Source organism: Arachis hypogaea, chromosome 8, assembly GCF_003086295.3.
Source record: "Arachis hypogaea cultivar Tifrunner chromosome 8, arahy.Tifrunner.gnm2.J5K5, whole genome shotgun sequence".
NCBI lineage: Eukaryota > Viridiplantae > Streptophyta > Magnoliopsida > Fabales > Fabaceae > Arachis > Arachis hypogaea.
Genome location: NC_092043.1, coordinates 17,173,032 through 17,186,989, shown reverse-complemented (window position 1 = coordinate 17,186,989; position 13,958 = coordinate 17,173,032). Strand labels below are relative to the sequence as shown.

The following is a 13,958-nucleotide window of genomic DNA, read 5'->3' as shown; positions in this document are numbered from 1 at the left end:
TGAAATAGAATATTGTGTGTAAGTTGAATAGAAAATATATAGTAATATTATTTTCCAATAAAATAAGTAAAGGATGCTCTATAACAAAGGCTTGATAGACATGGTAAACAGGTAAAGTAATTTTGATACTCATCTATATGGGATTTTTTTTTTCTTTTAATTTTTTTATTTTAGGAATAAAACCGAGTACCGTAGGATTATAGTGATCTCCCACTAGAAAAAATTCTAAATTTTACATAAAATTAAAAAATAAATTAAATACATAAATATAAAATTATAACAAGATTTAAATTACAAAATCATAAAAATTTTATAAAATTGATTAGTTTATATATTGGTCTGATAAATAAAATTATGACAAATTATATTAAGAGTTAAAAAAAAATTCATAATCACACAATTTATTATTTGGATTAATAATCAAATTAATTCTTGAAAGATGATATATTTTTTAAGTTTATTTTTGAAAAATTTTTTCAATTAAATTAGCCCATTAAAAATAAAAAATTAATTATATTTGTCTTTTAGTCATTCTAGTAATAATTTCTGTCAACTATTGATGTTGTGAAACGTCAATTGACAACATACATAATATCTGATATGTCTAATTAAAAATTAATATATGTTTATAAAAATTTATTAATTTTATTTTTTTTCAATTACATAGACCTTATTTCTAATATACCTAGCAACTAAATTGATAGATTTTCAAAATATATTTGGTCATCATCAATCATTAACGAAAATTGTTGAGAATTATCAAACGAGACATAAAGAATTATACCTATTGTTCATTTGTTCATGCACTGGCCCACAATTTAGCCAAGTTAAAAATGAATAAAGCCCAACCTATAAACATCGTTCCCATCTACCCCTACCCGACCTCATAGAGGTCGGACACAGTAACATGAGTTCGATCCCACTTATCTACATATGTAACTGATTTTTAAAATATCTTCTATTTATCTAGAAGGAAGATCTCAATAACCCCTAAGATAAAGAGAACGGTTATCGGCCAACAAAGGTGAAACTACTTCAATTCTCCAAAAAGTGGTTATCTATTTTACTATAATACATCTGTCTAAAATTTCTGTTAACTTAAACATCGGAGTCTCTTACAGGTACCACCCCCACCTCCTCACGAGGAACTCGGACAGCGGCACTCCAGCACTTGTAGAAGTCGGACGCCGCCTCAAAAGGAGTCTGGATTTCACGTTCAGACCCAAATTACTATTTCAGGTAACCCTCGAAACACCTATCAAAAAGCAAAATAAAGCTATGTCACTACAAAAGTCGGGTACAGCAAAAGAAGTTGGACCATCATCAACAATAAAAAAATTCAATTCACTCCATCAGAATATGAAATGAAGCCATTACTCAAAAAGAAAATAGCTCTATTTGAGAACAAAATAAAATTTCATAATTCAACACAAATCACGACAAATGGATAATCTATAGAAATAATAAACAAAAAAATTTAGTTAATATTAGAAAATATGTTGGGTTTCGAGATTATTTTCTTAAATATTGTTATTAGAAATTTTTGTAATTTTATTTATAAATTAATAGATTATTTGGTTAGATTGCTAGATAATAATAAGGATTTAGTTTTTTAGTTTATTAGCAAAGTAGTTAGATATATAAATCTTAATATTATTAAACTAATTTTAAAAAAATAATAAATTATTTGGGTAGATTGTTAGATATCAATATCAATAAAGATTTAGTTTTCGAATTTATTAACAAGGTAGTTAGATATTTAAATCTTAATATTATTGAACTAATTTAAACAAAGTTATTTATAAATTATTTTAAAATTAAGATAGTTGTTTAATAATGAAATCAACAATTTAAAAGTGATAACAACAAAAAGCAAGTAATAGTAAGAAACAAGTTCGAAAACAAAATAATAAGAGCTTAAATTTGAAAATAGAAATAAAACGTCATCTTTAAAAGAGGTTGTTATTTTTTAAACTTAAGTTATTTCTTTAAGTTGTTTTGCTTAGGTTGTTATTTTTTAAATTTTAAGTTATTTTGCTTAGGTGGTTATTTTTTAAATTTTAAGTTATTTGCTTAGTTTGTTATTTTTTAAATTTTAAGTTATTTACAGATTACTCTTTTAAATCATAAATTATTATTATTTGTTTAAGTTGTTACTTTTTAATTTTAAGTTATTTTCTCATAATTAATTTTTTTAAAAAGTTTTTAAAAAAATACATGTCTCAGTTAAAAAGGCTTTTGTGACTCGATTCATGAATTTGCTAAGAAAAATCAATGATGAATAATCAATTATTATTTTTTAAATATAAACACTTACACATAATAAATGAGTAAAATGAAATCTATGAATTTTAATATTAACTTCATTGTAAGTTTATTTATTTGAATTTGTTTCAAGATTTTATTCTATATATTTAAATATTTTATTATTTTGTATTTAAATTATTATTTTAATTTTATTTTGTTAAAAAGATTTTATAATATTAATTTTGTTTGTACTTGAAAGATTTTAATTTATTAAAAAATTATTTTTTAAATAAATATTTTTTCTATCTTTTTATTTAAAATATTATTATTATATATTAATATCAAAAATATAAAAAATAAACATACTTTAAAAAAATATTTTACATCGTTTTATCTTTATAAAATAAAATAATTAATTAATTATTAATTTTTAAATTGTAACTATTTCTTTAATAAAAGATAATTTATAAATTGTGTTTAAAATTTTTTGAATTTGTTAATTTTTAAATTTTAAAATATAAAATATATATGTATATAATTTGGTATAATTTTTTTGTTGTTATTTTTTAAGTTATAATTAGTTTTTTTAATATAAATAGTTACACATATTAAATGAGTAAAACGAAATCTAAAAATTTTAATATTAATTTCAATGTAAATTTATTTATTTAGATTTATTTTAAGATTTTATTCTATAAATTTAAATTTATTTATTTTAGTATTCTATATTTAAATTGTTATTTTAATTTTATTTTGTTATAAATATTTTTGTAATATTAATTTTTTTTTGTGCTGGAAGGATTTTAATTTGTTGAGAAAAAAATTATTTTCGGTGAATAAATATTTTTTCTATCTTTTTATTTAAAATGTTATTATTGGTATGTTAATATTAAAAATATAAATGATAAAACATATTTAAAAAAATGTATTATGAGATCAAATAATTTTATGATTGTGGGTATTTATCTACACGGGAGGCTGTATGAAAAACTTTGACTTATGATATTCAGTTATGAGATTAACCTTTTATTTACCTAGAAAATAGAATATCATCTTTAAAGACAATAACAATCTTGAGAAAATAATTTATTCAGAGAAAGGGAAAGGTACGATGTTCTTAACATGGATGGAGGCTAACAAAGAATTTGAAGTAGGTCAAACTCTAACGTATGCTGAGTTTTCAAATCAATTTGTTTATAATATAGAAGAAAGGGAATGATATCCACGCAAGAGAGAGTATTTTATCGGGAGATTAAACTATGTTCCACCGGGTACATATGATATCCATTATATAAGAATTTTGTTAATTATTCAAAAAAGTTGCACAATATATGAGTCTATTAGGACAGTTAATGGGATTACATATCATAACTTTCAAGATATTTTCTATTTTATGGGATTACTATGTGACGATAGAAAATTCATTGTAGCTATTAACGAGGTCTGGTCATTAATTGAAAAAACTGTTTGTGATGCTATTGATATCTAATAGTGTTAACAAACTAAATCATATTTAGAATGCAACTTAGACATTATTGGTTGACGGGATACTATATGAGGAGAAAAATATTGAAACCAAAGTATTTCACTGTGGTCAATCATTATCGCATGTAGGACTTTACTTTCCAAAATCAGTATTTACCAATGGGCAACTTTATGTTATTTTGTCAAGAATTAAGAGTCGCAATGGCTTGAACATTCTAATTCTAAATAAAGACAGTAATCCAAACTCGTCAATAACAAATGTCGCGTTCAACGAAGTTTTTAATAATATTTAGATAAGAAAATAGTATTTTCATTTTAGTAACATGTTATGATTTGCATTTTTATACAAATATTTATTAACTAATTTATTAACTATACTTCTAGACTTGAAATAAAATGTGTAAATATGGAACACAACATCATATGCCAATTACTTTTTTAATGAGGTTAGTAAAATACTAGGTTGTTGATAAATTTTATTAGTCTTATAATATAAAGTTTAGTGTAAAATTAACATGCTACTATTACAGTTATATATGTTCTTATTTTTTCAGGTCTCTTTTTTTATAACTCAAGAATATTATAAACTTCAAACTGTTCCATTTGTATTTTACTTTGAATAAAGTTAAAATAACATATTAAATACGTTTATTATATAATGACAATGATAATGTTATACTAAACTTTGAAAAAATTATAATTATAAAATATTATTTTTTATTTATCATGTGAAATTAAAATATAAGCCCGTGCATCGCACGGGTTTAACACTAGTCCACCAACAAAGGTGAAACTACTTCAATTCTCTAAAAGATGGTTATCTATTATACTATAAATACACTGACACCCCTCAGGTATATTCACGTCTTAATCTACTAAAAACCTGTCTAAAATTTATGTTAACTTAAACATTGGAGTCTCTTACAGGTACCACCCCCACCTCCTCACGAGAAACTCGCACAGCGACACTCCAGCACTTGTAGAAGTCGGACGCCGCCTCAAAAGGAGTCTGGATCTCACATTCAGACCCAAATTACCATTTCAGGTAACCCTCAGAACACCTATCAAAAAAAAATAAAGCTATGTCACTACAAAAATCGGGTACAGCAAAAGAAGTTGGACCATCATCAACAATTAAAAAATTCAATTCACTCCATCAGAATACGAAATGAAGCCATTACTCAAAAAGAAAATAGCTCCATTTGAGAACAAAATAAAATTCCATAATTCAACACAAATCACGACAAATGGATAATCTATAGAAATAATAAATAAAAAAATCTACCACTACAAAGAGTAAGCAAAAGTTACATACAACAGCAAATCAAGAAAAGGCAATTACAAAAAATTATGGTTAGACCATTTTTGATAAACTAAAGCGTCTATCAAAAAAAAAATTTTACCCATCGAAAAACATCATCCAGCAATAATGAACAAAAAGAAAGAAAAACCAATATTAAAGATGAGCAGAAGACAAGAAAAATACGTGCAGTAGTACAAACTGACACGAGCAAAGACTTGAAGCAAGTTTTTAAGATAGAAAAATTTTGCAGAGAGATTAATGGAAACGAAGTCATAATAAAAAAAGGAAAAGGTCTCGAGAGAAATAAAATAAATTTTTCAGAAGACGAAATAAAAAAAGAAGAAAGATAAAAAAGATTATGTTTATATAGTTATTAGGAGCAAAACGATAATTTTTTTTCATTTAATGGCACGCAGGGTTATCAATGTAATCGAAAAGACGTGCAAACGGTTACAAAAAGACGTAACGTCTAGATTTAAAAACACATCAATTACCTGACTTGCTCTCTAAAGCAAATGGTAAATTTGACTTGACTAAATTAAAACTACAAAAGATCAAGATCGACTTAGAAATGTTTGTACTGACCTAGAGAAGTTCGGACTCAAATAGGGACACTATTCATACTCTGACTTACAACTTAGTCAAACCCAAAATGAATAAATCTCAATTGACACTCTACATATAATGTCCAAATCTATATTATTACCTAATCTCATAAAAGTCGGACACGTTGACATAGGTCTAATCCTATTTATCTAAATAAGTAATTAACTCCTACAATATCTCTTATTAATGTAGAAAGGAAATCTCAATAACCTTCTAACAAAAGAGAGTAATCAATTCACCATTATAAATACCTGACACTTAGATATTTTTTGAACTCAAATCTATTAAAAAAATATCTAAAAATTTTATTAATTTAAGTATCAAAATCTCTTATAAATACTACCTCTTTCTCACTGAGACATCAGACAAGACACCTCAACATTAAAAAATATCGGATACAACCCAATAAAAATGAACATTACCTTCAGGTTCAAATCACAGTTAAATTATCCCGAAATACGTGTTATTTCTTTGCTTACACATGTCTATCTTAGTTAATATTAGTAAACCTCAATCTCAGGCGTTAATATATCCCCTGTCACAATTTTTTGTTTTTGGATAAATAGGGGAAATATTACTCAAAAATCTATGCAACCTTGAAAAGATAAAGAACTATATCTCGTGTTACTAACAACAAAGAACAACGTCTAGAAGATTGTAACATGTCAATATCAATTTGAAAATATGTGTCAACTAAAAGCTCAGGAAATACTAAATAGGTGAAAATTAAACAAAACTTCCTGAGGTGGGTGTAAATTACGTTTTTGCTATTGATTAGCGGAGACTAATAAGAAAATTAGGAAAAAGGAAAAAAAATGAAGAAGGCGAGAGAGTTGGTTGAAGAATGGGTGTGGTAGCTGCATTATTACATGGCAGCGATGTGGCAACTTCTCCATTTTTCCAAACTCATCCTCTCATTTCATCTCATCACTTTCTTTCTCTTCTGTTTCTTACTCCCACTTGATCCATTCCGTTACATGCTTTGCTGAATCTGCAGTTTATTCTGTATACTAACCCTTTGATGATTTGAAGAATCTGCTGCACCAACTCCATTCGTTTTGCGGATTCAGCTGACTAGGTAATTAAAATAATACTAATAGAAAAAGGTTGTTCCTTTTGTCTTATATTGTTGTCTTCAGAGAGGTTTTGCTTTAGAGCTTTGATTAATGGTTAGTTATGACGTAGAGTAGTACCCCACGTGCTACAAGTCTATGCAACCTTGGTCTCTCCGACATCACATGTTTAGAGTTGATTCCCCTCACTCTTGCGCCCCTTTTCAGATCTACAATATGAAGATTCTAGTGCCGAGGTGAGGGTGGTTATGTTATGGAAGAAATTTTGAAACTTTGATAGCCATGTTGTGATAAATTTCAGACCTTTATTGTGGGATGGTAAATAGGACTCTGGATTTGGATTTGCATCTGTATTTGCGGCTATTTTGGTTACTGGTCAAAATCCACTTTCATCACGGATTGATTACCTAAGGTTTGAGGCTGATTGATACCTAGGATTTTGTTTTGGGAAGATGCAATCGAGGGTCATGGTGTCCTTAGAAGAAGGAAAGGAGATAGGGGTGTTGAGCAGGACCAACCGATTCAAAGTTTTGCCTCTGCGATCACCCCGGCTACTTGTTCTGTTTACTGTTCTATGTGTTGTGTTCTTGGTCATCATTGTATACACGGTTAGGCTTTTGGGTGTGGACAGCCTAGTGATGAATGCAAGAAGCTCCGGTTTCGGGTCGTGTTATGAGGAGGCAACTAGTTTGGAGGATTGGATTAGGCCTCCCTCAAACTTGATGCACAATATGAGTGATAAGGAACTGTTGTGGAGAGCCTCCTTTGTGCCAAGAATAAAGAAGTATCCTTTTGCCAGAGTTCCCAAGATTGCATTCATGTTTCTGACCAAGGGACCGTTGCCTCTCGCGCCTCTTTGGGAGAAGTTTCTGAAGGGGCATGAAGGGCTTTACTCCATCTATATTCATTCCCTGCCATCATATCAAGCTACATTTCCTCCTTCATCTCCGTTTTATAACAGGCAAATCCCTAGCCAGGTATGGATTTTTGGTTGAGATTTGTTCATTTTGCCACAATATACATGTCTTCAGTTGGTAATGCATTATCAATGCTAGTTTAGTGGTTTGCACTTTGCATACATTGTTCATTTTTGCAGGGAAGTTCAAAATCTTCATTTTTTCAAAAGAAATCTTTATACCAGTTTTAAGGTTTTGCTTAGAATGTATTTTTTCTGAAAATTAGGTTCTGCGCACTCTATACTATTTATATTTTTTATTTTTGAATTTTGCCCGGTGTTGGTATGGATAATTTTGTTGGTCTTACTAGATTACTATATAAGCTTGCCAAACTATGATAATTAAGAGGCTAATGAGGGCATGTATAGTGTGGACATCATGCAGGGATGTTACCTTTGGCAATCTCTAAATTGCAATCCAATTATGAGCATTCTAATATGTAAATTTTACTGAGAAATAGTGGTGCTATTAGGGTATGGTGCACTCATTGGATGCTTCAAAGTGTGAATTGTATAGCTTGAAGATGAGTACTGAGTTGGGATAGGATATAGAGACATGAACAAAATTCAGAGTTGTTATGTGTAGAGCACATTGCCTCTGCAAATCTGATGTGTAAAGGAGAGGTGTATACTTGTACATGTTTGCTGGATGGTTAGTTTCCTTAGGATTATGAAATAATGCTGAGTGGCAGTTTCACACAACTTCTATTCACTATTTAAGTTGATTCAATTAGGGACTTAGATGCCACCTAAAAGAATCATATCTCGTGTCTCTTGAATCTCTGAGTTTTGCTACCAAAAGCAAGAAAGAAGTTACTGCATAAGTGGTTGCAAACTTCTGCACTTCAAAGTTTTAGATTTTTATTTTGTACCTTTATTTGTTCTTGCTTAATTTCTATTCTATGTTTTGCCCCCCTTAGCAGCTTAGCCCTGAGTTTTCGTATAAACTTCGAGACATGGTTTGCATTTGATATATGATTTCCAATCAAGAATCTAAATTACTACATGGACATCTCTGTGCAGGTCTCTGAGTGGGGAAGGATGAGCATGTGTGATGCCGAACGAAGACTTCTTGCTAATGCATTGCTCGACATCTCAAACGAGTGGTTCATTCTTCTGTCTGAATCATGCATCCCTCTCTATGGTTTTAGTGCCATCTACCATTACATAATGAAATCCAAGTACAGCTTCATTGGTGCATTTGATGATCCTGGTCCGTACGGTAGAGGACGCTATAATGAAAACATGGCCCCAGTTGTGAATATCACTGAGTGGCGCAAAGGGTCTCAGTGGTTCGAAATAAATCGAAGGCTTGCCATCAACATTGTTGAAGACACCAGATTTTATCCGAAATTCGAACAATTTTGTAGACCAGCGTGTTACGTGGATGAGCACTACTTCCCCACCATGCTAACCATTCAAGCAGGAAATCTGTTGGCAAATAGGAGCATAACATGGGTAGACTGGTCCAGGGGTGGAGCTCACCCTGCTACATTTGGAAAAACAGATATCACACTGGACTTTTTCAAGAGAGTTCGGGAAGGTCACAAATGCCTCTATAATGGCAGAAACATTACAGTTTGTTTTCTCTTTGCTAGAAAATTTGCTCCCAGTGCTTTGGAACCTCTGTTACAAATAGAACCAAGGGTCCTGGGGTTCTAGATCACTACACTACCTCACTACCATTGGAAAGTATACAGCCTTGAATAAGGACTAAGCTGCTACAAACCAATTTGAGTTGGTTAAGAGGTTAGCTCACTTAAGCAAGTATTGGTGTTTGAATTTCGCTTTATGCATGCAGCAATTCATTGGTCGTCGGCAAATTCTTAAATGAAGTTTCGATTACCGATGGATTAGTCTTTGATCCGTCGAGTTGAGAGATGCGTGTAAAAAGGAAAGGAACTTAGATGCTACAAAAATTCATCATATCATATGGGAGGTGCTGTACGTAGGTGTAGGTATACAGTGTGTTTTAGGCAATGCTTTTGCTGAAGATGATTGTTTTGACGTCGCATTTTTCTCTCATCAAGAGAAACAAATTCCTCGTGATTTTTATATTTGATATGTTGAATATGCTGTTTTTTTTTTATTTGTTTTAGGTTGCTTACTTCAATTTCATTGATTGATTGGTATGGAACATGGTATATGTATAATGTTTTGGAAGAGTTTCCAGTGTATCTAGAATATTGATATTTTAGTTGTCTTAACTATCGATTTGAATTATAAAAAATATATATAATATATATTAATTAAAATCAACAATTAAAACAAGTTTTAGGTACACAAAATTTTTTCTAATGTTTTTGCCAATGAGATATTATAATTTCCTAATGACCTGAGAAGTTTGAAAGTTGCAAGCGGTATCCGGTTAATAACCTAATTTATCTTTCAATTTGTTGCTTATTAAGAGCTTACCATAATTTATCATTTAATTTGCCAATTATAAAATTTTTGGTATATAATTAATTTTACTACGTAAGGTTTGATTTCGAGGGTTTGTGTCTTACTGTCTGTGCCTACCCTCACATTGTGGGCCCCGACGACAACTCCAAATTGCAGTGGGCATGATTGCGCACCTAATTTTATAAATTTCTTAATTATTTATACAACTATAAAATTATTATTAAGATAATATTCTAATTTAAACACAATAAATATAAAAAAATATTGATCATCTAATATTTTTTATAAAAACATGTGTGGAAATCAAATAAAGAAAGAAGAAACGCCGATTCTCTATGCCTGTGTGTGGCTGTGTCTCATCCTTTCCTTGCTGTCTTTCAAATCAAATGATTCCACCGCTGGCTTACACTTTCATTTTATGGAATGTAACTTTTTTTATAGTATGTCTTTGGAATACAGTTCGCATAAAATTGATTTTATAAAATTAATTTTGATGATAAGTAAATTTGTGTTAATATAATTTATGTTTAGTAATTTTTATCTTAAAATTAATTATAGTAAAATAAATGTTATTTAGATTATAATATTTAAAATTATTTTTAAATAAAAAATTATTAAAAGAGATATTAATTTAAATAATTTTTTTATATACCTGCAAAATCAGAACACTATAAAAAATAATATAAAAAAGATTTATTATATAAATAAAATAAATACAATAAAAATAAAAACATAAAAGAGAATATTATAAATTTTATAATGTCAGACAAAAAAAATATTTTATAATTTTTTTAGTACCGTTAATCCTCTTTAACTTAGTATTATTTTGAATTATAAATTTTCAATATTTATGACTTTATTGTTTCTTATAATTAATTTTTTTTTTATTTTGTCCTTTTTTATAGGATCATAATTTATATTATACAAAATTTTGATAATAAGCATAGTATATCAACAACATCTATCATATGAATAGAAAAAATACAATAAAATAAATAAAAAATCATATGAACAAAGCCAATTAAAATTAAAAAATTTATAAAAAATAATATAGTAAATAATAAAAAAAACTCATATAAAAACATAACATCAGAAATCAGAACACTATACAAATAATATAAAAAAATTTATCATATAAATAAAAAATATAATAAAAAAATATAAATAAAAAATACAATAAAAAAACATAAAAATTAAAATATGAAAATGAGTACTAAAAATAATAAAAAAAATTAAAATATTTAATTTGCGAGTGATTGAAACAAATCTAAACGATTTTGATGAAAAAATTTGGAACGACAAAATTATGAAGTAGGAAGAACTATAAAGAATGACTGTGAAGGTAATAGTTACTGGTATCATTCTTATAAAAAAAATAAAGAGTAGGGTTGATGAAAAAAAAAAAATTTTTTACCTAATTTTTTAATGGCAATTAGCAACCATAAACGTGAAACACAGAAGCTGCAAATTTTAGCTTTTGCTAAACGTGGATTCAGAGGCGGAATCAATTCTGCGTTTAAAAAGATAAAAATTACCAAACATCAAAATGAAACTTTTAAAAAGCTCAAACGGACTTCTCTCCTCCTCAACGTGTTTACCAAATACACCCATAGTATGGCATACACTAATTTTTTTAGAAAAGTTTGATTTATTAGTCCTAATATCTATTCTACTAGAAAAATATTACACTTACAAATCTATTTTTAAATCAAATTCAACTATTGATAAAGAAAAATCTTGTACTTGTAATATTACTTACTGTAATAATGACAAATAACTGCGACTAAAAAAAAAGTTTACAGATCAGAATCATAGTGAGAATAAGGGGTATAAGATGAAAATTCAGGTGTAATTATCTTCATGTAAAGTTGATAATTGAGAATCGTTTAATAATTTAACTAAATTTTCATCTAACGTCTCTCACAGTTATCAACTTTACGTAAAATTAATTTCTATTAGGGCATAAACTGGGTGGCAGCCTCGTGGGATTGAAGCCGGCTTCGCCTTTAGATGAAGAATTAACGAAACAACGTCGTTGCACATCGGTCATATCAAACTAGAATCTGTTACAAAAATTGAAAAATTTGCATTATTAGTAACGGAATTAGCTGGCACTCTATATTCATTGGCCAGACTGTAAATTCGGGCAGCTGCCCCGACTGCCCGCAACCGCTCTTCACCCAACTCCCTTATATATAACCACTGAACACACACTTTTTCCTTCAAACTTAGCTTCGCTGAAATAATATCTCTAATCTCTTCTCAAAATCAGTGGTCCAAATTAAAATCCTAAAAAGAGAAAGCATCGTCAATGGCTTCCACTAAGCTCGCAGTCATGGCCACAATGGCGGTGCTGGTCGCCATCGTCGGCGCTGCTCACGCCGCTGATGCGCCGGCTCCCAGCCCTACCTCTGCCGCCGCCGCCATCTCTCCGTCCTTTGTCGCCGCTATCTTTACTGCCGCCGCTGCTCTCGTCTTCGGATCTTCTCTCAGGATCTGAGCTTGTAGATGGTGGATTATCGTATTGTATTGCTGTGCAGAGATTTCTTATGTGTTGTTCTATGGATAGCATTATTTTTGTGATTTGAAGAGTATTACGAGATATTTGTGACTTCACTGTTTTAGTACATAATGAATTTTTCTTATTCGAATGGCGTCGATTCTTAATATAATTTGGTGATGCATTTGTTTTGGCATTGAGCGAATGAAATCGAGGATTGAATATATTTCAATTATACGAGATAACCAAGTCTAACCTAATGATAAGGAAGCTTAGCATCATGATCATTATTATAGGTGCGATCATATTCTTAGGCAATATTTCACGTCGCTTTTCATTAGAGGAAGGAAAATATATTATTACGGTATTGAAAACTTAACTACTGAAAAAAAAAAGTTGCTTTGAGTGTGTATATTTTTTTTTCAGTTGAATTTAGCTAAGAGACATTAGTAGTAGAAGCCTATCTCAATTAATTATGAGATTTGCAATTTGGAATTTTGGAGGGAACGAACATGAAGAGTTTTCTATATGAAAATAAAAAAAGAGAAGTGTCAGGTAAACAATGACTATTTTGAAAAATATGAATAACCACCAAATAAATAAAAACACACTACACCTCTAAATTAACCATCTAAATTTTAATATTAAAATAACCATGACTATTTTGAACAACATGAACAACCACCAAACAAATAAAAACACACTACATCTCCAAATTAACCATCTAAATCTTAATATTAAAATAACCATCCGTACACCTAGTAAAATAAACATTTGATATATCTATTATTCACATTGTTTAATATTTTCATTGTTACCTATATTTTTCCATTCAAAAATTAATATCACAAGTCTTTCCTACTTTTTTTTTTTCATGTCAGCGGTCATATATCTTGCATGAGCTCCATTTTCAGAATGCGAGGTTTCTCCTTTTCTTCTTTTGGTTATTTTTTCTGTGACTAAAGATAAAAGAAAAAATAAACAAAAAAAACACGCCAAATCACATAGTAGAGTACTAGAGTTTGTAGGTATTCCACATAATATTCTATACTTAATAAAAAAAAATTAGTTATGAGGTTAGTCGCACTATTGGCTGATCTCTAGATTAAAGAAATATTCGCTCTTCAGTTACATGTCAAGATATCTTGGACTTTGTGTACCAAATTTCACTCTTGCATAGCATCATCAAGTCTCCTCTAAATAGCATAAAATTTAGCCTAAAGAACACTGTCAGTTATAATGAAATCATCACAACTCTTCAATCAACATCTATCAGAATTTTAAATAATACAACCAAAACGAGCAGTACCATTTTAACTACAAAGACTAGCCTCACAATTAATTTTAATAGCATTAATAGAGGGAGGTACCCAAAATAGCCACAGA

General features: G+C 29.3%; 1 protein-coding gene across 2 annotated transcripts; it reads left to right on the top strand.

Moving 5' to 3' along the window:
- Window positions 1-6,183: 6,183 nt before the first annotated feature.
- LOC112706384 (glycosyltransferase BC10) lies at window positions 6,184-9,876 on the top strand. Of its 2 annotated transcripts, XM_072200811.1 has the most exons (3): window positions 6,344-6,719; window positions 6,922-7,691; window positions 8,693-9,876. In XM_072200811.1, exons 2-3 carry the CDS (start codon window positions 7,167-7,169, stop codon window positions 9,329-9,331), a joined length of 1,164 nt encoding a protein of 387 aa, XP_072056912.1. In that variant the 5' UTR covers window positions 6,344-6,719; window positions 6,922-7,166; the 3' UTR covers window positions 9,332-9,876. The 2 variants fall into 2 exon arrangements, with proteins under 2 accessions (XP_025613448.1, XP_072056912.1); XM_025757663.3 differs by having other exon boundaries at window positions 6,184-7,691.
- Window positions 9,877-13,958: the final 4,082 nt, after the last annotated feature.

Bases quoted from the DNA above. Each gene is read 5' to 3' on its own strand.
- LOC112706384 (XM_025757663.3), top strand. From the start codon at position 7,167: ATGCAATCGAGGGTCATGGTGTCCTTAGAAGAAGGAAAGGAGATAGGG. The intron at 7,692-8,692 runs GTATGGATTTTT...ATCTCTGTGCAG, and splicing joins ACAGGCAAATCCCTAGCCAG to GTCTCTGAGTGGGGAAGGAT.